This window comes from Chanos chanos, chromosome 5, assembly GCF_902362185.1.
Source record: "Chanos chanos chromosome 5, fChaCha1.1, whole genome shotgun sequence".
NCBI lineage: Eukaryota > Metazoa > Chordata > Actinopteri > Gonorynchiformes > Chanidae > Chanos > Chanos chanos.
Window position 1 is genome coordinate 10,677,837 of NC_044499.1, and position 24,645 is coordinate 10,702,481.

General features: G+C 41.0%; 1 protein-coding gene across 1 annotated transcript; it reads right to left on the reverse strand.

The window, feature by feature from the left end:
* Nucleotides 1-342: 342 nt before the first annotated feature.
* On the reverse strand, nucleotides 343-24,615 carry LOC115811396 (myosin IXb). The gene is made up of 41 exons (XM_030773574.1): nucleotides 24,519-24,615; nucleotides 23,076-23,972; nucleotides 17,826-17,920; nucleotides 17,374-17,436; nucleotides 17,061-17,226; nucleotides 16,638-16,738; nucleotides 15,404-15,527; nucleotides 14,988-15,077; nucleotides 14,605-14,721; nucleotides 14,092-14,226; nucleotides 13,848-13,969; nucleotides 13,460-13,601; nucleotides 13,093-13,288; nucleotides 12,721-12,796; nucleotides 12,360-12,452; nucleotides 11,942-12,049; nucleotides 11,530-11,569; nucleotides 11,273-11,395; nucleotides 10,919-10,999; nucleotides 10,639-10,749; nucleotides 10,303-10,425; nucleotides 9,769-9,918; nucleotides 9,402-9,562; nucleotides 8,785-9,312; nucleotides 8,534-8,624; nucleotides 6,640-6,722; nucleotides 6,269-6,363; nucleotides 5,931-6,103; nucleotides 5,669-5,776; nucleotides 5,312-5,482; nucleotides 5,085-5,126; nucleotides 4,794-4,905; nucleotides 4,613-4,686; nucleotides 3,992-4,184; nucleotides 3,726-3,854; nucleotides 3,493-3,598; nucleotides 3,233-3,364; nucleotides 2,898-3,021; nucleotides 2,587-2,675; nucleotides 2,154-2,281; nucleotides 343-1,970 (listed from the first exon to the last, which is right to left on the reverse strand). The coding sequence occupies exons 2-41, from the start codon at nucleotides 23,910-23,912 to the stop codon at nucleotides 1,708-1,710; spliced, it is 5,895 nt and encodes a 1,964-aa protein (XP_030629434.1). The 5' UTR covers nucleotides 23,913-23,972; nucleotides 24,519-24,615; the 3' UTR covers nucleotides 343-1,707.
* Between the last annotated feature and the right edge of the window lie 30 nt (nucleotides 24,616-24,645).

Here is a 24,645-nt window from a genome sequence, read left to right on the forward strand (position 1 = left end):
TTGTTCAATACAAGGAGTTGATTGGTTTTCTCCACAAGGAAGCGGAATGCCCTAACATTTTGATAGGTCAAAGACATCGCCCGTGCGAGTGATCCTCAAATGCAATTTGTCCTTATCAGCACAATAGTGTATCCAAAACATGAGGCTCCCTTCCAACAATGTTAAGTATTACAGGTCAGTGACCAACGATACGGAGTACAGGATGTACAAATCGCATAATAACATATGCTTAAGCGCATATTGATGATAAAATTGACGGGTAGTTATCAGACTATATACAATAAAAATTAACAAGCATAAATTGAAAAGAAAAATTCAGAAGTTGCAGGACAGACGGTAATGTAAAAGTTCAATGTATTTATTCACACATCATGCAACAGGTGATAATGACACTAGCATGATATCCTCAATATACAGAAATTCTTTAGAAAACAAACAAACCGAGCCCAAACAACTTTACAAACAAACACCTGCACGCTCATTCACTTGATAAGTTATAAGGCTATATGAGAAATTTATGACAACTGTTGTAGAACATAAGGATAATAATAAATTTCAATTCTTATTGATGTACAAGTTTTCCAACAGAAAAAAAATCATGTTAAAATATTAGTAAGTTATGTCAAGTAAAACTAGGGCGCTAAAATTCTCAGTGAACAGTGTAGATGAAATCTATCAGCTACACATCAGCAATGACAGTTTCTTGGAATCTGCTAATGGTGCAAAGCTATGGGAACTATGTGGCCTGATTTATAACAAAAAGAAATACATCATGTGTTTTATATCAGTCTCACATTCTTTAACCTAATGTTTGCTGAAATTCCATGCAATATAAACATGTACATCAGCAGAACCCTCCCAAATTTCAACTTTCCGTCTGCCTGTTCTGAAGTGTTTTGAAGCAGACACAAGTGTTTCCATCTCAGAAGACAGCAGATGTCCCAGACTCCATCAAAGTATATGTAACGTGAGGTTATAATTTGCTGTTAAAGGAACTAATAAGTTATCTTCAAATTTATACTGCTCTTTTTGCATGACAGCACAGTATTTATTTACTGTTATTTCTATGCAGTGCAATAAGCTTGTAGTCATCAGCAGTAGTAATTTTTTCTGTTTTTCAACTCTTAAAGAAGTATAACACACTCAGTATCCTCAAAATACATTATCACGACACTCTCTTGGAAGTCTCTCTTTCTATTTGTCAGGAAAAGGTCAGTAAGGAATTAGGAATAACGATGCTATATTAGCACATGTTAATTTCAAACAGTCCATAGATATACTATCATGGTAACATAAACGAATGATAAAATTGTAAAAGAAAAAACAAAAAACATAGTTATATACAATTACAATTGTACAGCTAGGTTCAGTGACACTGAACTGCTAGAAAGACTGCTCATTGACATCTTTGAGCTCTGACCTCCAACGGTTGTGTTTTGTTTAAATAAGAGGCACAGTAATGATGCTGAGTGATCTAAAGAAGTCACCACCGATAATTAAGAGATCTACTTCCACAGTGGCTTCGGTCAGGCAAAAAAAAAAAAGGAAACAAGCAAAACAAGTTCTGTGTTGGAATGAGTTAATTCTGACTCTGGTGGTAGTACATCAATTCACAGTTGAGAGATTAGTTGAAAGTATGTACAGTAACAATAAGTAACAGTAATTATGATGTTTCCACATATATTATCCTTTGATTCCACTTTTATGTTAGATATCTTCATCTATGAAAGGGATGTCAAGATCAGACAAACTTCTGTTGCTTTTGGGCTTCTGCTGTTGGCTGCTGGGATCCCGGTGGTCCTCTTCCTCCTGGATGAGGGACATTGATTGGTTGCCCGCTTTGCGACCTGTTGGCTGCCTTTGTTGTACTCTCTCGGCAGGCTGCTTCTGGGAATATGGTGACTGCGCCTGATCAGGACCTTTACAAGGACTGTCTGGCATCTGACTCTTAACATCAGTGTAAAGGGGCCCTGTAGCAGAACCGACTGGTAAGTTAGTTAATAGTCATTTCACAGTCAGTTTTAAGAGGGGAGTGCGTAAAAGCATGTTATATAAATTGCAGAAAACTCGGACTTTATTTTCGTACTTCTAACTGAGTATCAATCGAGAAATGCAAAACTGTGAAATGCACTTTACAGTACCTCATTACTGACCTTCGGACTCCAAACTTGTGAACTGATCCTCCAGTAGGCTGTCTGAGCTCACTGATGACTCAGAATCCATATTCTCATTGTCTGAGGTATCTTGGTCCAGTTCAGGCAGTCTACAGGCCAGATTGTCCCTGAAACACAGAGCTGCTGTTTAGCAGACAATCTTGGTGACACTCACACAGACTGGAGGTATCCAGGCGTGATTGGGAATGGGTGTTTTTGAAGCATTGCTAGCGAGTGAAAATTAGATGTTAAAGGATATCTACTTAAGATCCCTATGGACATGCTGACTATGTGTGGAAGCAGCATGTGTGTTTGTTGATATAGGATGGGGAATGACTTTGTAAGTGTTAAAATGTGTAGAGCAAAGGCTTTTGCCAGGAACAACTTGGAAAGCACGGAAATAAGGAATAAATTACTGCTTTCTCAAACTCACTTTTCCTGCCTAATGGATTTGATTCTCTCAATGAGAAGGTTTTCTGTTTCCAGAGCAGGGTCTAATTCTGATGTTGGTTTCTCAAAGACCTTAAAAAAAAAGAAAAAAGAAAAAAGTAAAGACAAGTGAAGCAAATTACAGATCAAATTTTGAAAGTCTAATATTCAAGCACCAAAAATGCCATGCCAAGATTTCTGAAATAATAATCATAGATTTTGTGAGAACATGTTATCGTTAAGTTATTGTTGCTCCTGCCTGACTGGACTGTGAAGTTATAATCTGTTAGCTCAGGCGTATAAGCTCCACTGTACCGTGTTTTGCCTCCTGAGCTTGAGCTGATTGACAGCCAGGGTGTGTGCGTGCTCCAGCTGTTGGATTTCCTCCATCTTATCATTGTATCGTCTGGTCTGTTCATTTATGATAATCTCTATACACCTGTCCAAAAGTACAGTGTGAAGATTCAGTGCCAGTCATCAATTTCCACCTTAATTAATATTTAACACATTGTTATGTTAATTAGTTAATATATTTAAATATAGGCATTGATGTTTGCTCTATGAATAAAAACTGTGCTACTGAAATAAATGCAATGGCAGGTCCATAAAAAGAAAGCTAATAGAAGTCTGTGTGGAACATGGGAGCTCACATGGTTGTCTTGGACACATCCCTGATGCTACTCAGAGGGTCTGAGGCATCAGGAGAGCGCAGAATGCAGGGTGCAAAAACAATGGCAAGAGCGTTAGCTGACATTCGGTTGTTGGCCTCCTCTTTGGCTACTCTACATATCAAGAAAAAATAACAAGGTCTGATAAAATGGAAACTAGAACACATTTCCCAACTATAAGTTAGACATCAGATGCTGCTCAGTACCTTGTGTGAACAAACGGAAGAATTTGACTTTCTTACCTGACAAGATGAAAAACAAGTCTTTCGAGGGTGCTAAAGTTTGGGAGAGGAAGTTCTTCCAACTTTTTGTATATGGCACGAAGCCTCTCTGCCTCCTCCGGCAATTCTGAGAAACAAAAAGGATGATCGTGTAAGCATTAACATTTATGAAAGCATTAACCTTTATCTTCCTGTTTTCTCCTAGGTTTCACTTTGTTCCCTACTCTCACTTTAAAGAAGCAAAAAAAACATACCAACAGCACACAGAAAGTCACTGTAAAGGTTGTAGGTCATGAGAGGGTCAGGTAGCTCTCGTAACCAACGTTTGATCAGGCCTGTGATGGTGTGTATTGGATAGTTTTCAAGATGAGCCTTTTCGGGATCTGAAAGCACAAAATGAAATACGTCACTTGCCTCGCACTTCCTTACTGAATGCCAGATTGTTTCAGTGTTAGTCAGCTTCGCTGTTGTCATGTTAATGTTCGGTTAAAGGTCAAAGCCAAAGGCAGGACAGGCTCACCAGTCTCTAGTATCTGATGTAACTCTCTGGCTCGACAGGCGGAGCCTGATTTGCGGTAGATGCCTTCTGTGTAAAGCCCGTTCATCTCCACATATTCCAGCATCATCTCTAAGACCATGGGCACAGGATTGGATTTGCTGCTGAGAGCACTGACAGACACACCAAAGTGTAGAGTACCAGGATGGTCCTCACTCTGTGTCACACACAACAGGGAGACTCATGAGTTCAGGTCCTTCACAGAACTGAGCGCAAATTTCAGTCAAACCATCCCAGAAAGTGGCAGTTATGAAGCACCGTGTGACTCGCATTAACGCTGGCACCCAGCATTGTTCTCCCATCGCATGACACCGCGAACCAAGTTTGACATCCTCCCTTTTTCTGTTACAAAGGTCACTTGGTAAGGCTAAGGTTGTATGCGCTTACGTTTCAATGAAATAATGGACTAGAATAGTTTCGTTAAAGCCTTAAAATAGAGCTTTAGAGTCAATCAGACATTTAAATGATCTTTCAACCTTCTTCATTTTACGTTCATGCTGAAACTGATAAATGCAGCAAAATGATAAACACTAGACTATGGTTCATCATGTGTATAGCCCTGTGAAGCTCAGTATCAGAGCCTACCTTCATGGCACAGCGTGTGGAGCAATCTGTGATTATCTTTCCAAGGCACTTTTTGTGACACACCATCTTACAAGCTAAAAAAGAAAAACAATGAAGGGGCAGAGCTCAAAGTCTGTTGAAACCACTTCAGTCAGAGAGGGTCTAAGCCTCCACACGGAGCTAAAAGATTCTGGGTACTCACAACTGCACATGCAGGCTTTCTCCATACCCCAGATGAATGAGCCACAGAGGTCACATGACTGTACAATGTTCACCTGGTATGTGCTAAATAAATGATCAAGTGGGCTGTCAGCCTAGAGAGAGAGAGAGAGAGAGGGAGAGAGAGAGAGAAAGACAAAAAGGAAAAGAGAGGGCGAGAGAGAAAAAGAGAGAGTGAGAGAGAGAGAGAGTCTGCTCAACCTTATGGATTGGCATTCATATGTATTCCTTGAAGTCAAAGATGTGTAATTTTCAATAAAATAAAATAACTTACACAGAGATCTTGCTTTCGTCTCCTCTTATTCTTTTTGGCTGGCTGAAATGTGTTAAGATAGCGAGTTGTGTGTAAATAGGATATCTGTGAAGTCATCTGTATCAGTTTTGGCTTGGTTCTTCAGTTAAATCAAACTCCAAAACAAGCTCATTACCTTTACTTAAGATTGTTAGATTTCAAATTGAAATAAGAACTGTAAGCAAAGAGCATCAGTAGTTCTGGGTTACCTTCAATGGCTCTGCCTCCTCTCTCTTGATCTCTCCACGGATAAATCCATCCAGAACAGACTGGAACAGATTCACCACCAGCTGGACTTCTGTTTTCTTTTTTTGTTTGGCCTGAGTAGACACCTTGCTCTTGTAGCCATTCATCAGATCTTTATACCCGATGTGAAGTTTCTATTAATCAGAGGTGAAATGGGAAACTTGACAAAATACACCCACAATTATACAGCCTTCTGCTTTTTTTTTTTCCAAAATCACCACTGTTTGAATGCATATTAGCTGGATTGTCCAAAGTTAGAAATGTTTAGAAATTAGTACTACAGAAGATGCCTTACGGTTGGGTTAGCTTGGCACACTTACGGGAAGAGAGTACATTCCTTTGATGTCATTTCTGAACTCCGTGGTGGCAGAAAAGAAGATGCACTCTGTCTCAGACAGCTCTTTCATTCGGGTGCGTAGTTCATTCATCTGCGTTCAAAAGAAGACTATAACCCTTCACTGCATTGTTAACCACTGGCTTTTATCAGAGATCTGATCTTTTTTCTAAAGTTATGAAATAACAATTTTTACATTCACAGATGAGAACGCACACGACCGTCTGCTCAGAGAATAAAACTCAGACCTGATTGCCCAGGAACTCGTCCAAATGCCGGAGTTCGTTGGCGTCTGTGATCTCACGCTCTAGCGAGGAATTCCACTGCTCTTTGCAACGCGTTGCACGGCTAATTTTGATGGTGGGATTGCGCTGGACACGGACAGGCAGCGTCGATGAGTGGTAGGAACGAGTAGCAGCAGCTACAGGGATTGATGAATTGTGGTTCAAAAAAACAAACAAACAAAGAAAAAAACGAAAAATGAGAAAGGGTGAGTAAGAGGGTAATACAGATCTCTGTGTGTGTGTGGGGGGGGGGGGGGGGGGAATGTGATAAAGACAGCCTTATAAAGAAGACTAAAAATAACCTTGCTCTCCTTTTTCAGTCAGTGTCTTTGCCATGGTAACGTTTCCAACCTGCGGGCTCACGCGCCTTTTCAGAATCTTGCTTAAGAATCCAATTCTGAAGCACATAAATAAAGAACTGTTGTTGTACCGACAATAACTTGCGACTCGTGTTAACTCTAAATATTTTAAAAAAAGGTACTTCAAAAAATATAACACATAGGCAGACTGGGGGAAAAAAGGTCTTATATCAACGGACACAGGGACAAACGAACTGCTTTTGCTGAGCTTTGCACTAGGCTGGATATTCCGCAAGCAAATAAAGCACTCGGGCTTGTTAATCTATGTGCCCTTTTAACTGACTGGTTAATGTGGTTATGCTGAACACACTCACCTCTCTGGGGGGGGTTGTTGTACACGACTACTTTCACCTGGACTTTTTGGAGGGCTGAGGCATCCATCTGGCTGTTGGCGTACCTAAGACAGTGAGACCATAGCACAATCAGAAAAACAACATTAAAGTTTTGTTGAGCAACACTATACATTGTAGTTGAAGCAGCCTGTTGCTTAAAAATAAAGGGAGTCATTGCTGTTTGCCAAAAACATACATGAATGATAGTTTGTGAGAGGAAAAATGGTAAAATCCAGAGTTTTAAAGCCATTTCCCAAAAAAGACAAACATTAAAGGCGGTAAAGGTCCACAGCTGTATGACAGAGCACAAACCCAAGTTATCCGAAGGAGAAGAAGCCCAATATAATAGACATGTCTATACAGTGACACAATACAGGCCTTTTGCTTTAAAAATAAGAAGGTATGATGGGAAAGAAAATCACCCAAACATGTTATTTAGCTCTCAAATGTTGGATTTCATTTGATTAGCACGTAAGAGGTGAACAGGGATTTGTTGATTATACATTCAGGAGCAGAAAAATGATCTTCACCACCACCAAAACAGTACTCTGTGATTGGTTAGACTTCCCACATTATAGAGGATCCAAATGGAACCTGACACTGACACAGTTTGACCTTTTTTGCTGTGAGTAATTGAGTGTGTGTTACCAAATCAAGGGTTTTGTGTCAGGAACAGTTAATGTTATTAGTCATGGATGAATTCCAGTATGTGAAGGCCTCATATTCCACATCTGTTCATAGTGATGTTCAAAAAACGGCAATAACATTGAGGATCTTTAATACTGGAATTAACAGTCATCAGTTCATCAAAGCTCAATGTTTTATGTGTTACCAAAAATGTACGCCAAAACTTGAGTGATTAATTGACGTGACTGGTTCCCATCTAGCATTGTTTCATAAACACCCTGGTAGTGAAGTATTGCAACTTGAAAAACAGAACAACAAAAAACAGACATTGACATCTTTGGTTTCACTCAACACAAAGCTCATCCCACGCAACAAAACTGTGGTCAGTGAGTACTTTGACCACACTGTCAATTTTAACATTTTTATCTCACTGACACTGAAGTAATACATAACATTTTCTGCCAACAGAAGAGTTAGTTCTCTTCTGGGGGCTGTGTTTTTTCAGCTGAGAAAATTTGAACAGAACAGGCAAAAAAGGTCAGAAACCAGCTGCAACAGAAAAGCATCTTGCCAATTTGGAGATCTCTGGATCAGATTGGTCAGTCACCGCTCGGTTTCCCATGAAACAGGACTACAGAGCCTTAACCGATCAGACTGCAGAGCTTGCAGACCATCTGCCTGAAGTTCTGTATTAGTTGCTGCATGCACATGCAGAGCCCTTCCAGACCATTCTGGTCCTCATACTCCAGGCTTGGTCAGGCTGATACCTTCAGAAGGGCTTTGTCAAATACTGGGTCATTTCTGCCTTGGCTGGACACAGCAGGGCTGATGGGAGGCAAGGGGAAGCTCCAGTACTCCATGTCATTCACCACTCCACTATTAAACATCAGCCCACTGCGAGCATGGGCTAGACGCCGCTTACGCTTGGGTCGCTTACGGTAGCGTACCTTGACCTACAGTGTACGAGCCAAAGGAGGTTCGAGAAGCACAGCGGAAACAATGAAGAATTTAATCTTTGTCTGTAGTTCCACTAATCCGCTGGCAGAGAGACAGCAGTCAATGATCCAAGCATGCTGTCGACATATATTTTAACAGAATATTTTCCTCACCGTAACATCACTGAACACTAAAAAACATATCACATGCAGTTATACCATTTAATATCTGTAGAAACCTTGTCCACTGCTTAAAACAGCTTGTGTATGTACCCAGCTTAAATATATGCAGTAGAAGTACAGTAGGACAGTACCTCAGATGAAGATGGTGACGCAGAAGAACTGTCAGATTCTGAGGAGCTCAGCTTGGACACGTTATCTAGGGAGATGGAAAATCCATGCTTCCTGAGAGATGAAGCACAGAGATGATGCCATGCATTAACAAGTGCTGAGCAAAACCATCAAAATGCCACTTTTGCTTCAAAATATGACCCCTAGTGAATATGATTAAGATTTCATAAAAAAGTACAAAAGTTAAAACCAAAGAACTGTGGGAGACTCTTACTGTAGATCTTTCAGTCTCAGGTCTGTTGGACGTTGGATCACAGGGCTGCCTCTATCTAAGAACGCTCCCTCTGACCTTCTCTCCCTCCATCTTTCTGCCTTCTGTCGCATGGTAGATGTCTTCATGTAACGCTGCAGAGATCCTGTGCTGTAGCCACCCTCAGGACTGGTGTCCAGAGGGACAGAAAAAGGACGAATCAAAGGTGAAGAACAAGGTTTGCTGCCCTCTTGTTCTTTCCCCTCTGTATCTTTCAGGTTCTGTTCATCTTTTGCTTTGGTACTGACTTGGTCTTCACCATTGACTTTTGGTGCAGGCTCCTCGGTAGATTCAGAGACTATGTGTCTGTTGTCCTGCTGCTTGCTCTCATGGCTAAACTGGTGTCTAAGTTCTTTCTTCTCCTCACTCTCCGTTGTGTGGTGCTTCTTGGGCTTGTCTCCTCCATCCTGTTTCTCCTGATCTATGTCTGATGATGAGTCACCATTCTTGTTCTCAATTGCTACCTGCACCTTTCCTGAAAAGGACTGAGGTCTGCAAAGAGTACAAGATTAAAAGGTTTAAAAGCGTGTTCAGAAATGCATTAACGTTTCACCGTGACCTAAACCTCATACTGAACATACCTCCTCTGGTCTGGTGTTTTGCCCCTCACTAGCCTTTGCATCTTCTTTAAACTCTCTCTCTGTCGCAGATACTCTGCCCTCTGGTGAGACTCTCGCCACACTTTCTGGATCAGAGTGGCAGCTCTGTAGCACTTCTCATTGTGGAAACCACGCCAAGCGCGCTGAGAAAGGAGGAAAAAAATCAAAACGCTTCTCCGACAAACCAGCACCCTACATGAAGCTCCCACAGGAAGCAAACATCAGATCTGAACTGAAATGAATGATCTCTAGTTGTGTCCCAATAGTTGAATAAGGGTTAAAAGATGATGACAACCACCCTTAATATGAAGAAGACCCTTTTCTCTTCAACACTTTTAGTTACAGATACCTGTATGACTATAGCAGCTTCTCTCTTGCACAGGTAATGCTTCCTGGTCAGACATGCACGGAACCACCTCTGCAGAGTAATAATGCCTCTCATCACTTCTCTGTGTAGGGTCTCCTGGAGTCTCTGTCTTTCTACTTCCTTTAGAAATACCTGCACACAGAAATTTAAAGACAATCAGGATGCACCATATGAAAGTTGGAAAGGTCAACCTAAGCAATTATTCCTTCAAATTTTAAACCTAAACTTTCATAAGCAGAGGCTTTGTTCAAGATCACTGCAACAGCAAATGGCTTCTGAGAACAACTCATCTATAATCTAAATCCTCATAACATATTTGTAGGTGGATCATTCCCTGACAGATACACTGATTTTAATTGGCCTTGAATTATTGATTTATTTGCACTGGTACATTTGTATCAGAAATAATTGTATGGTTTACTAGTGTATGAAACTCTGCACCTGTTACATATGTTAAATGATCAGAAATGTAACTAATCAGAAGTCACATTGCTTATGAAAAGAGAGTAAGAGAACCTTTGTCTTGCCAATCTGGAAGCTTGTTTTTCCCAGGCCCATTTTCCTCAGAAGGTTAGTGATGTCCTCTTGGGGAGTTGTTCTTTGTTTTGGCAGTAACACTCTAAACTGATCTGTGAACTCCTTCATATATCAAAAACATTGTGCAAGGTGTAAGGTCCATTTCTCTTTGTTAAAATAAAGACATACAAAATGGTATTGCGTAGTTCGATAAAAAGTACAGGTTAGAGCCAAACTTTATCAAGGTAAATTTGGATTTACATTAAAACAGGTAATTCTGCGCACTTCCAATGACTCAAAAAAAGTAATTATTGGAAGGCAAAAGCCCCAGCTCACCTTGAAAGTGTATTTAGCTCCATAGCCAGACCTCCTGATTTGCACTGTCTCAAGCATACCAGTGTATCTCAACTGCCGCTGGACCAGATCCTCATCAAAATACATCTCCCTCTGCAACATCACAGACAAAGCAATACACAAATGTACATGAACGAATGTACGCACACACATACACAAATTTATATAAAGCAATAGGCCAAGACATTTAAATTTGTATATTTTTTGGGTTATTGTTAATGGCATGACACAATACACGGTACTGTCTCTGCCAAAATCATACCTTTTCAGAATTAGATCTGATACAGCGAACAAAGAAGGGCTCTGCTTTCCTCAGTGTGTCCAACAGTTTACTCAGAGATGCCTGCATGACCCAAGACATTGGAACACGTGACTTATTGATTTGTCCATCAGCGTCCATTTAAGCCTCCGTGACATATTGAACTTATCTTCTGTTCACTGTCTAAGTCTATTATCTCAGTGGTAATTGCGCTATTCGTAAAAGCTCTTTCAGACAGAGACTAAACAAGCACCACAAGAGGCCATGATGAATGGGCCTCCTGCTTGGGCAGAGCTATCGGGTCGCAATTTGACAGAAAGCAAAAGTCGGTGTACAGCCTGCGGTGGAGAAACGGACCTGAAATTGAGCACTGATACTTGGGGGCTTTTTCTTCTTGTGTGGATGAAGAAGAGACCTGGTGGTGCGATTATGCATGGTGACATCAGCGATGAGCTTCAGAGAGCGGGAACTGATGAGGTTCTACAAGGGAGAGGTGACAGAGAACAAGAATCTGTGAAATTTCCTAAGCCTTCAAAAACTCTACAACATTATTGGAGTTTTGGGAAAAAAAAAACAAAAAAAAAACTTGAGGTTTGTCAGGACTAGTACTGTACCTTGGGAATGATCTGTTTGTGTCTGTTACTCCTCTGTTTCCTGGTAGGCAGTTAAAAAAAAAAACACTATAATGAAGAGAGGCAAAGGCCACTCAAGAACGAGAGATTGTGTCATGTATAAGCGATGTGAGAAGCCCAGGCAGTAATTCAACTTGAATACATTCATTCGTGGATGACAATAGCATACTGCTGTAGTAGACAGCACTTATTTTGACCTGATTTACTAAAGCTTGTAGCATGTGCCATTTTCTAGTTTATGCAAATCTAATAACATTATCATTGCAAGACCAAGGTATTTGCCATAGATCAATTCCCAGTAACGTCATTAGTTTTGCATTTGCAAATTACACTGACACACATAAACGATGTTAGTAAATCTATCCAGTGGAGAGGCAGAGTGATTCAAACTCACTGAAAGAATAGCCGCGACTTCCTCAGAGAAATGGTAGAAAGACGCAGCTTTTGTGGCACCTCACCACCTAGCTGCTTAATGGATTGGAGGACTTTTGCATGCATTTCCCTGAGTCAACCCAAACCAGACAGACACCATTTAGGAAAGAAAAGTGATGACTACAGAGCACAAAATGATTCCATACAAAGGGGCACAACCAAGACATGATCACATTTGTTAGTGAAAAAAAAAACACCTCATTACATTAAAGAAGAAAAAGTCCAGATGCAGAAAAGAGAAAACACCAGAAGAAGAATCATCATATATAATTGAGAGGTAAAGCAAAACCATCACCCAAGTGAGTTTAAACAGTTCCCAAATGCAAAGTTACGGGTCTTGGAGGGTTATGCAGTCTTATGGCCGGTAGGGGTCCACTCACTTCTTATTTTCAAAAGTGGCAAAAATATCTTCAAACACTTCTATGGGGTACTCCTCTGAATGGTCGAAGGAGAATTCGATCAAAGAGGTCTGACTGTAAAGAATAAAAGAAAATAACAAACGTTGTGATAACACACACACACACACACACACACACACACACACATACGTACACTGTAACAAGACAGTGTGACTTGCTAACTATGTCAGTAATAGGGTACAGTTGTTTAGTTTCAGCATGTATGAATTGGCCATGGGAATGGTACAGTTATACTCTTACCATTACCATTATACCAGTTATTCTGTGAAAAGGCAGAAAGGGAGCAACGGTATCGGATCCTGATCTTAATCCTTCGTGTTACCTTTTCATTCTCTCCAAATGAGAGCTGGGTCTCCTCAGGTCCTGTAGAGAACGACGGGAGTAACGCTTCACCTTATCTAAACGCAAACGATTTCTTTCATTCAGTTCCATCATCAACATTACACAGGCATTCCAAAAATAAGTCGATAAGAATAATTTGCTTTGACAGAGTGAGATGAAAGCATTTTTTTTGGGGGGGGCTCATCTCATTGCATTATTAAATAACAAATAACAAAAACAGCTTGATCAATTAACAACTCCAAATATAAATCTGTCTTACTGCTGTGAGGCCACTGAAACTGTTTTTTCTTTTAACTTGTCTTTAAACACGTGAAGAGTCCGTTAGATAGCGTGTATTGTAGAAATGGGGTACCTGGATGTTTCGCAGCCCAGCGCCGACCAGCCTGATTGAAGGCAGCAAGGGTGCGTATGGTGGCTCGCAAGATACCCCACCGAAATACGGCCACCGGATCCGTCCCGATCAGCTGCCGCAAGTAACCCCACTCACTACTGCGCAGCAGCGCAACGATGTCTGGCCTCATGTGATCAGTGTTCTTTGCCCGGAAGTCCTGATGGAGACAATAACAACAAGTCAAAAAGTTTTATTGTGACTACATATGTCAGGGTAAACAAATTTATTAGCGTCTCAGAGAAAGCACAAGAATTGACAAACCATTGCCATTCTACACTGTGAATAATTATTTTATCTCTGTTTTTGACCTCTGTCTTCTGTACTTTACCTTAATCTGGTATTTGACCTTTCCTGCAAAGTGCCGGATGACAAAAGCGGGCTCCAGTACTTGGGTTGGCACAAAGAAAGCATTTCCCTGATGCTGCTGCTTGAACTTCTCCAGTACCGTAGCATCTGTAGCACGAGGAAGGCTTAAATGGGGAAAGAGAAGATCGATAGATTGTGTAATTCATCCGTCATTCCCCTTTCAATATCAATACATATATCACAGGAGAACTGCAAAGTAAGGAGAAAACGTTGCTCTAATAGTAGATGCATTATTATACTGTAAAAAAAAATATATATATATCTTGAAAGCTTGGTGAGGATTAAGTTGTCTTCACACAGATAAGCTGCTGTATCACAGAGCACATAAAATCTCCACTGAAGAAACGTACTTGCTCTCCTCATCGAGAAGATGGAAGAGACCAGTGGGTTTCTTGCTGATTAGATGTATGCAACCAATGTTGTCAGTGTACGCAATGGTGTCCCAAATGATACCCTCCGCTTGGTACTCTTCCTGAACAAATGTCAGACACATGAAGAAAATCAGCCTAGAAGTGGAGGAGGATCTCCATATTGCCCACAGAGACGGCTGGGACTTAAAGTTGTCAATGGGTAATAAATGGTTTTGGGACTCACCTGCTCAAGCTTGAATATATACTGATTGCAGTAATACTGAAGCTGCTCGTTAGCATAGTTGATACAAAATTGTTCAAAGCTGTTTGTCACGAAGTTCTCAAATCCAAATATATCCAGGACACCTATAGATAAACACTGAGAGAACAGAGGAACAAAATAAAGTCAGGTACGGCTGTGAGCTCTGATCCCGAGGACCCGGCGGACACCAGATTATTGTTATGTCCAGTCATGTATTAATTTGTCGCGTGTGCACGTAAACTAATCTTAAAGACTCGGTTTGTTAAATCAGGAGTGTTAAAGCAGGTCCAAGTGCAGCATCTCAATGGACATCTCCATTTCCTATGAGACTTCAGTGCCTTACAATCATATCTCATAGCGAAAGCACATTCAACTTCAACTTCGACCACTTGTGCTGAGGTTTTGTTGATCAGCTTAAAAAAAAAAAAAAATGAAAAAACAAGACATTTCTTCTTGACAAATCTCAAATTTTTCAATCTTGAAAAATGCTCTCACCGGCACAGACTCTTCCATGTCTTTTCTGTTGAGTAACGCATGATTGATTCGCAGGACGATCCAGTCGAACAGTGCACTATACAAAGACTTGGCCATGGAGTCACGGGCTGTGATGGCCTACGGAAGTAAGGACAAGGAGGTCAGACTCAAAAAGTCAACAGAAACTCAGACATTAAGATGCCCTTGTACAATGGGATGCAATGATAAATATAAACTACTAAAAATGCCTTCATTTACTCTGTTTTGTTTAGAAAAGTAGTACTTAATGTGATGTTGCTTGGACGACAATGATTAAGACACATTGTACTCCATGTACTCTGACATGAAATCACCCCTTTCTAAGAGACAGTTCTTTTTGTTGAGTTACTGTTTACTGTTATAACCTCATTGAGGCTGTAGGGCAGAATCAGCGTGTCATTGGCTGTCATTGCTCTCCGCTTGGTCAGTGCCTCCACAAGCAGCTCCTCTTTGACCTGCAAAACCAAGTGGTCAGTCACACCCACTGGCACGTGCTGGTTCACACTTACATTAATAACTGCGGTTAAAAACATATAAAGCCAAAGCTGGTCTATTTTTCCTTTCCACATCATAAGACAAACTACAGTCTTTGTTCTTCTGCTCTCAAACTCAGAAGGAAGCGTACGGTCAAAGAGGTCAAGAGTGTCAGTCTCTCCCTCCTTATCAGTGCAAAAGAGCAATAACTGCTCAAAACCAGGCGATTCAATATGTTACTCATTAATGGGGAATTCTCCTCTCTTGTGATAAGACATTAAGTTAAAACAGTGAACACCTCCTTTACCTTGAGGAGGTCAGAGAGAGTTGAGAGCACATCTGCAGGTCCCACCTCCACTCCCTCTCCATCCTCTTTTAACTTGTATGTCACATTACCCAGGTACAAAATGGCAGACAGCACTGAAAATATTCTGCATAACACAAATGACACACTGTGTTATCACACACTGTATGAAATATTAAGGCATTTGTACTGAATAACAGGCTTTCTCAGGCCATTCATCACGAGGTCAAATATATATTTACTGCATGCCTTTACCACAGCACAGGACATTATTTTCTGAAACTTCTCCCTAATTTCAACACAGCCAAAATATCTCTTGAAGTAAACTACACTATTCATATGCGTGTGTGTGTGTGTGTGTGCGTGCCTGGGTGTAACTAGCGGTAAGCAGGTAACGCAGTTGCATTGGAGCCTGTGACAATTAGGGGCTCGTGAGCATGGTCCACTTATCTATTTTCTCTCATTTCCTTTAATGTATGGTAGCCTGTTGCCTATCACTAGTGGCCTAATAATATAATTGTGGTGTCAACTGTGCAGTGCATTTCGCTTTTGCCGCTCATTTTAAAGCTGCGTGCTTCAAAATACTCCTCCTGTTCGCTATCGTCACCACACGTTGTGGTTAAGTGAGATGGGCCTTGACCATCCTGCATTGGGGCCTGGTGTTGGCTCGTTACACCCTGTGTGTGTGTGTGTCTGTGTGTGTGTGTGTGTGTGTGTGTGTGTGTGTGTGTGCACGTGTGTGTGCGAGTGTGTGCGTGCGTGTGTGTGTGTGTGTGAGCCCTTAAAGCCATTCAGCTGAAATACTTCTTTCATTTTTTATAATTAGGTTTGGCAAGCGCAGGTTTTCTGACAGAGTTTCTCAACAGTAAAATATTCCATGCAAGTCGGTCTACTCTGAGGAATGGGTTGCCGCCTCTCCAGAAGATAAAACGAGACAAAAGAAGAAAACCGCTTAGGGGCATCAGATGGTAAAATGGTACAATGGTGCTTAAGACATTCTAGGAATCTCAGGGAGAGAAAATGTTTTCAGGCACAGAGTCTCATTTGCATGTACAGAAACACCCAAATTACTTCTAGGGAACTCAAATAAATCAAATGCAGTGTTAAAACACTGGAATCAGAAACATGGCTGAATACATGGCTGAATGTAGTCAAGCGCTATTAACAACTTTCATTCAAACTTCATCTCACGCTTCAAGTTTCTAAAATATCTTCCCACACTCTAGACTGTACTTACTGCTTCTTGGTTGCAGGTAGGAAACCAACCATTTCCATAGCCTGATGAAGCCTCTTAAACTCATGCTTAATTTCCTCCTCGTCTACTAAATGAAAGTTTTCCTACAAAAACCAAAGAAACAGGTAGTGATGTAAAAGTGGTTTTCCGTAGAGGTAACCTGAAGCTCTTGACAAAATGAGCACTTTCCAGGCCTACGCTGACAAGCGCAAACAGCTCATTGCAGTTAATACTTTCTAAGAAGCAATAACGTCAGCAGCAAGTTACAGTTACTGCTCTTCTTTCCATTTAATGTAGATCTGTTCAACTGATTCTCAGACTGTGTATGATTTCAGAACACATTTGCTATCTTGTTGTTCAGCATAACTTTTTAAAACACATGATAAGCACGCTGATTCAGTCACGCTGTCGGGTTAAGTCACATACTACCGAGTTGAAACCTTGACTGATTGCGTGATGACTGTTTCTCAGTGTGTAGATGCAGTTTCGCACCTCTCTGAGGTAGTGGTAGTCCTCTGGCTGCAAGAGCTTGAACTCAGCTTGTTCCTCCTCTGATGCACCGACCAACAGGTAATAAAACACGTGATAATTCCTAGAGGTCAAGGGCAATGACAAATCAGTTTTAAACGAGTCTGTCATTTCTGTAGAAGCAATCTTTTCTTGTGTAAAAATGGTGTTTCAGAAATGTGCAATGAAAGGGAACATATATGCTCTGTGAGCCTGGTACATTTTTCTGTACCTTTCACTCTTCTCTCTGGACACCAAACGAGATTTCTCCAGCAGGTACTTCTCAACCACCGCTCTAGAAAAAAAACCAACAGACAAATCTTGTTAAACATATTAATAAACCCAAATTTGTACAGTGTGATTATGGAAACACTGCTCTTTAGAACACACTCTCCATATGTTAAGAAAGGCTGTATTATATATGAGGCGCCATGAGCAGAAGCCAACTCTTGTTTCATACAGACTTCAATAAATAAAGTCACTTAGCATTAAAAAAAAACCTACAAGGCTTTTAGATTTGACAGGTAACTTATGCTGGAAAGATCTAACAACTAATTTAAACGAAAGCATATGGGCAGTTTGTGTACACTATATCTGACTGAACTGGGTGTATTAGCAACAGCTGTGGCTGCTCAGATGTGACAGTGAGGTAACAAACTGTAGATAAATACACAGATGACTCACCCTCTGACAACGCCACTTTCCAGATAGTTCACTTGGATAAATTTCCCAAAGCGGCTAGAGTTATTATTATACGCTGTTTTGGCATTGCCAAATGCCTGTTTGATAAAGAAAAAAGACAGAATGCAAAAAAAAAAAAATCACTTTCTGCAAAAAAACCAAAAAACAAATGAGCTATGAACATTGCATTTTTTTTTTTTCCTCTGCGGGCAAAAGAATATTTTTCACAACACAGGTACAGTCGTGAGTGGTGAGCAGGCCTTTAAGTTGGCCCGATGAAGCTGGGGATAGTTTTTTTTGGTACATTCCCGACATGTGCCGTGTTAAGTGGTAGGAGTTTTAACGAAGATAAAGCTGTGTAACTGGAAAGGGAAATGACTATTTGAAAATAAACCACAGTCATTAGATAACTGACACACTCAAAACAAATCATCTGCACAGGATTTCTCTTGCTATGACTGGATTTCCCATTAATAAGCTTTTCTTCAGTCACTTGTGAAGCTTAGTATCAGGTATCAGGCTTTGAAAATGAGCAATAATTACAAGCATTGACATGCAGAGACTATGGGGAACTACCTACAAGCTACATAGACTGATAATACTGTATTCTAAATGCACACCTACACAAACAGACAAGAACACCAACTCTCCCACAACCATTCTCTCTCACTCTCTCTCTTTCTCTCTCTCATATATACACAAACACACTTACACACATGATCAACTCAAATGACTTTCGAAACTTAAAATGACTAAAATGACCTACAAAAACAGAGAGAGGGAGAGAGAGAGAGAGAGAGAGAGAGAGAAGGGAGCTGTACCTTCGTCACCTTTAATTGTTTCAGGGCTACCAGGGAAAAACTTGCTTTTTCGTCATAACGTTTCTTACATTCTATAGAAGTTCCTGTCACAACAGGCTTGTGTTTCGTCAACTCATCCTCATGAGCACTCAGATGCTTTCAAGTCAAGGTGTGCATGCTTGGGCCTCTGAAGTCTCCTCAGGAATGCGCTAACCCCCCCCCCCCCCCCCCCCCCACCGCCCCAGCAAATGAATCTCATTACGTTTCAGACGTGGATCTTCAGTTTCTCCTCTTAATCAACGGCAATCAAAGCGAAAGGACAAAACAGAACTGAATGGAGTAGTAACACGGCAGGAGATCGAGATGAACAAGGATATGGTTTAATGAAACCTGTATTGTGTTGTGACTGTTCTAGCTGACCTGACTGAGCCTGTTCAAGCATGTTTCCCGTTCATCTACTTGCTCTGGTATTCTGAAGCAGCCAACGCCCTACCCATTTCCACATGCAGCTGAAAGACTGGGACTACGATGGTTTAGAGCAGGAACAAGCCAATCAGTGACACTGCCTTTCTCTGCTAACACCATAAATCCCCACCCACACTTTGTATGCTCCTAGACTTCTGATTCACCCACGCTGAAGAAGAGAAACCAGAGCCGCAAACATGTTGCGAAAAAGCCAAACCTAGACTCTAAACATCAAAACAGTGCACTGTCACAAACAAATATCCTTTACTTCCACCATAGATATTACAAAGAAAGAGACAGACAAAGTAGCACACAGGGCTCCCCACAGAACCTGTGAAAATGGAACTCCAAGTGAAAGTAAAAACCGTATACTTTGATCGACTGTTCACTCTACTTGCGCATTGTTTGCTTAGGGCATGAGAAATAACTCTGTCTCTTTATGTGAATGGTGTTTACATACTTCAGTGCCAGCTTTGCTGATATCACGTGGAAAAAGTAGTCAACACAGCACGTAGTTGTTTCATTAAATGTTAAGAATTTTAATCATTGCATTTCAAGATGGATGACAGTAGCAATGATCAGACTGAAATAAATTACTCTGAGGGACCGTCCTTTGTATTATTATGCAATGCGATTATTTTTACCACTGGCTTAGCAATAGTTTATATATCAGTACTGTAAACTGATTAATTTCACTGACATTCCACACTCACTGCTTTAAGAGGGGAAAGAACTGGGTTTAGATGAAAAGAGAGAGAACTGCACACAGGGACTTTTAGCGGTTTAACAGTTGGACTGCTGTACACCAAAGGGGACTGTACACGTCCACCATTCATAGCAAATGTCAAATGTAATCAAGACAGCAATGCTGTAGACTCAGGCTGTAGAGTGGACAATATGTAGAGTATCGAATAGAAACGCACTTCCTGGCAAACAATGTTCCATGAATAGGCTGAATAGGTTAACACACAATGTACTTTTTTTTTTTTTGTAAGAAATGCTTCCCCTCTTTTCTTGTAATGAAACAGTACTGAAACTAAAATTTCCCTCCAAAACAGAAGCTAGAGAACTACTACAACACGCTAGTTTAAAATAAGTGATGAGAATCAGTATGGAACCGAGAGTTCCTGTTTCTTAAATCTGTCATAAACACAGACCAGATGACAACAGTGATGTAGCTGGTGACATTTCGAGAACCTGTGTAACACTCTCTAAGATGTCAGACCCTTAAAATGATACATCCTGAGTGAAATACATGGAAAACGAGACTACTATTCAAAGGTGGGCGGTCAAATACAGATAGAAAAGGGATGCAGACTTTGTCATGGGGCATCACCACACTGTACTAACCCCACTTTTCTTAAAAATCAAAAACAAAAACAAAGCTAAGTCACCAGAATAAGCTCAGGGTTTATGGGTAATGCGAGGCCATCACAATGTGCACACCTCACACACCTTTGTGAGTCTCTCATCTTTCTTTCGTTTCAGACTGTAGCCAAATAATAGTTGTTATTTATATTGTTATATAGCACCTGACAGTTAAAATATATATTAATAAAATCCTGTTACTATATTTTGTAAAAATCCACATAAATGATAAAACACCAACTATGAACATCACATGGCATGGACTATTGGTTGGCATTGTTTCTAGTGTATTTCCAGAGAAAATGCTGATGGCCTTTTTCTCTAACACTAACTAATGAGTCAGAGTCTTTTCTTCCGTGTTACACCACGTAATACTGTGATCAGGATTGGTGAAGGGGAGGACAGATGAAAGACAAAAATGCTGGCAATATGTTGAGGTTTATAACCCTCAAACGGTGAAGATGCGCACAGAAATGACACTTCTGCCGACTAGCGATGTAGCAATTCAAAGATGAAAATAGATCTCCACATCAAACATTCAGTAGCCTGTCGGTACACAAACAGGTTACACATATCACAGTTCATTCTATCTCCTCTCATCGTCCTTGAACAGCTTGGCATCATACATTAAAATTGGTCATTTATTTGTTTAAGGGGGTTTTCAGATTCAAGCCAGACCAGCACTCACACCTAAACTGCCCCAAGATGGATCCCAAGCTACAGACTGTCACTACTTACATTACATACGCATCAGTCTGTGCTACAACCGAACATTTGAGCTACTGAAATGAAAACACTTATAAAGAAGGTTCTAGAGCCGAGTTTCCAGACAGTCCCTCAACCAAACGAATAAGACAAGATAGTCTTACGGGAATATCTGTCTTGTCTAATCTTTTAAGAACAGTCTGAGTGGGTGTAAAAATTTCACTTTTCCGCATGATTTCGGATGGAATGGCCGTTGTGCTGTTCTCTTGTTTACGATCACTTCAGACATGTCTGTAGCGCCATGGAGACAGGAGAGAGAGAGAGAGAGAGAGAGAGAGAGAAATGCTGTGGGGAAATTCTGAGAACTTGTTAAACCTGTTTGAGATTTAAGGCATAAGAATCCAATTGGGTCACGGCCTTACTGCCACATTACACAATTCGGCAGGGGAAAGACTGCTCACTGTGGGCGGGAAAGCCCTTGCTCATTATGACCCGACACCTCTACTAGAGCATTAACAAACATCCCATAATGTTTAACAGAATGCTTGCAAATGCCTTTTATCTCACCAAATCTTACCACATTTGATGGTGATCTTTTTCACAAGAAATACAGAGCGCGAATTGGTCAAAAGTACTTGAAATGACGTACGACATAACTAAAAAATACCAATCACGTTTTGTCAAATGCTAAAAACATAAAAAACTGTAACTCCAATAATCCAGATACTTAAACAAGGAAAGGGCAGGGCAAATAAGAAAAGACAACAGCCATGCCAAAAAGGAGACTGTGGTTTTCTGTAAAAATAAGAAGACTGCACTTAAATGCATGTCCTCATTTCTCAAAATCATACCAAAGTACTGCATGGTGGATTGTCCCACAGATAAGTACTCTCCCCCGTGAAAAATGAAAAGGAGGAACAACAACATCTAAACAGCGAATCAAAGACACATAGTCAAGAAAATAACTTCTCTACCCTGCCGACTGTGTTGAGATCATGAGCCAGAGAAAGATAATGACTTGCAATGGCGTTTGTGACAAATGAACATTGTTTTCTGGTATATATAAATAGTATTACAGTACACCGCAGCCTCAAAGATGTCATACAAGAATGCTGTTGTGCTCAGATTCAATTAATGACTTCAGAGGTATGAGTCAGACACCACCTAATCCACTCATCCCCACTGGTAAACTACTGCCAAGCAATCAAGGGAATTTGTGGTCTCGTTTTAACCGGTGTTTAGATGACAGCAGTCTGTGTGGAATCCTCATTTCCCTGAGAGAGGAAGCTACGAGGGAAGTGCTCCTGACCATGTCACATGACCGAATGGTTTCTGGTGCCTATTTTAAAAAAAGCAACAGAGATCAAGGGGCAGGGGCCATTTAACATAACAGAACTTCCTCAAACACTGCCTAAGGGGGCTTTTAACAAAGTTCCTCTTGGTAAAAACATGACTAAGACAAGTCATACAGAATCAATTTTAATAGAACACAGGATATGATCTACAAATGTTAGCTAATGCGAAAATAGCACATGTAAGCACCCACTCCGCAAGATAGCAAAATCTAGAGACAAGTGGTTTTAACCCCACTTCCTATGTGACACTTCCGCCGGAGCTGCAAATAGCCCTGATCCAAAAAGCTGTGGCGTAAAAATCAATCAGTCATTAAAGCAACGAAAAGTCATCCGTATGTATATGAAAAATGGCATCACAATAGCACCATTTACTAACATCACACACAGTAACAATGACTACCGTGACACATCAAGAATCAAGGTGTTTTTTCTTTTTCCCCCCTGGTGTCCAGGAGACCAGATCCAGGGATCATATAGCGCATCTCTACACATGGATAGTAGTAACCCCCCCCCCCCCCCCCCCCAAAAAAAACATAGATAACCACTGACCACTAACATACCTCTAGCACAGGACCAGCCCCCAGTATGGTTGTCTCCACCCCACTGGTGTAACTTTTTTGGCTGAGTGCGGTCAAGCAGTGGATGAGGAAGTTTGTGCTCTGTGTCTTTCCTGAGCCACTCTCTCCAGAAATCACAATGCACTGGTTGACATGTTTATTCAGCATGGTGTGGAACGCAGCATCCGCGATGGCAAAGATATGAGGTTCCAGCTTCCCCAGCGTGTGGTTGTTGTACATCTTCACGTATTTGGGATTGTAGATGGGCAGGAATTTAAAGGGGTTGACGGTGATGAGAATATTACCCGCAAAGGTGTAGATCTTGTGCTTGTGGAATCGGTAACGTAACGTATCCAGAATGCTCTCCTCAGTCAGAACCGGAAGGTTACAAAGATCACTGCAGTCCTTATTCTGTGGTGCCAGAAAACCACGATCTACCAGGCCCTGAGCTTCTCTCTCCTGACACATTGCTACCAGTCGGTCATAATCAATGGACCCTTCGATGTTGTCCTCCTGCAGCGCGAAGAAATATCCTTCGCTTTGTGGGTGCAGATCTTGAGCCTTCTTGGGCCACTGGAGGACTCTGTGAACAGGCAGATCATTGGCCTGTAGGACCCACTCCTCTCCTCCACATTCTCTCACCTCCACCAAGGTATAGTTCTTAGACATGTCCAAGCCAAGCGTGGCTCCTGCATTCTGGATGACAGTAGCCACTGTTTCTCCTGCAGGAACCCTGAGGGTGCAGCATGGTGCTGTTTCCTGGGATACTCTGGGATAGATTTGTAATACATGGCTCCTATCATTGTAGTTAGCTGTGCCTTCTCCCACTGAAACGCTCATTCTTACATACACAGGCACGAATCAGCATAACGCTCTGCCTCTGGATTCAGCTTGTACTACCTGATCAGAGAAAGAGAGAGAGAGAGAGAGAGAGAGAGAGAGAACTCATGCATGCATGTTCATACTTGCCCTTTCTTGGAACTAGGGATCGCACAGTCGCCTGGCTAGGAGTACAAATATGTTTTCAGTTTTTGAGAGAACTCGAAGAACACCATAACTCACAAGAATATAGATACTTAATTGTTTTCTGAACAAGTAACATTACTTCATATTCAGATAAAGCTGTATCGGTCCAAGTATTACCCGACGTGGTGAATTACCTGGTACCATTCACAATCACACTAGAACCTGTAATACAAACAACCTGGCACTACCTTGAGTTGTTATAAAGCTGTACTGGTCAATCGAAAACAGAAAAGCTTCTAAGTAGCTTAATCCTGCTCCTTCAACTTGTTCTCACAGTTCTCTTTCAATTATTTACGTTGTAAACTAGGGTAACCAATTCTCAGTTCGGCGAAGTCAATAAAAATGACTCTAGTCAATAAGAAAAATACGCTATTACCACCTGTTAAACGAACGAAATGCAGTTTTAAAAACGAAATTTACCTTGATGTCAATGCCACTCATATCATTCATGCGTTGTGCCATCCAACAAGAAGAAAGTTTTCCCTTGTCGTCGCAAAGCAGTGTGAAGCGCTTCCCATATCAAGCAGTTCACCTGTTAGCTTCCTTA

Excerpts from the sequence above, each read along its gene's own strand:
- LOC115811396 (XM_030773574.1), bottom strand. The coding sequence starts at position 23,912 with ATGAGCGTTTCAGTGGGAGAAGGCACAGCTAACTACAATGATAGGAGC. Across the intron at positions 11,000-11,272 it reads GTATCAGTGCTCAATTTCAG|GCATCTCTGAGTAAACTGTT; the intron begins GTCCGTTTCTCC and ends TGGGTCATGCAG. Across the intron at positions 9,313-9,401 it reads AAAACACCAGACCAGAGGAG|ACCTCAGTCCTTTTCAGGAA; the intron begins GTATGTTCAGTA and ends TACTCTTTGCAG.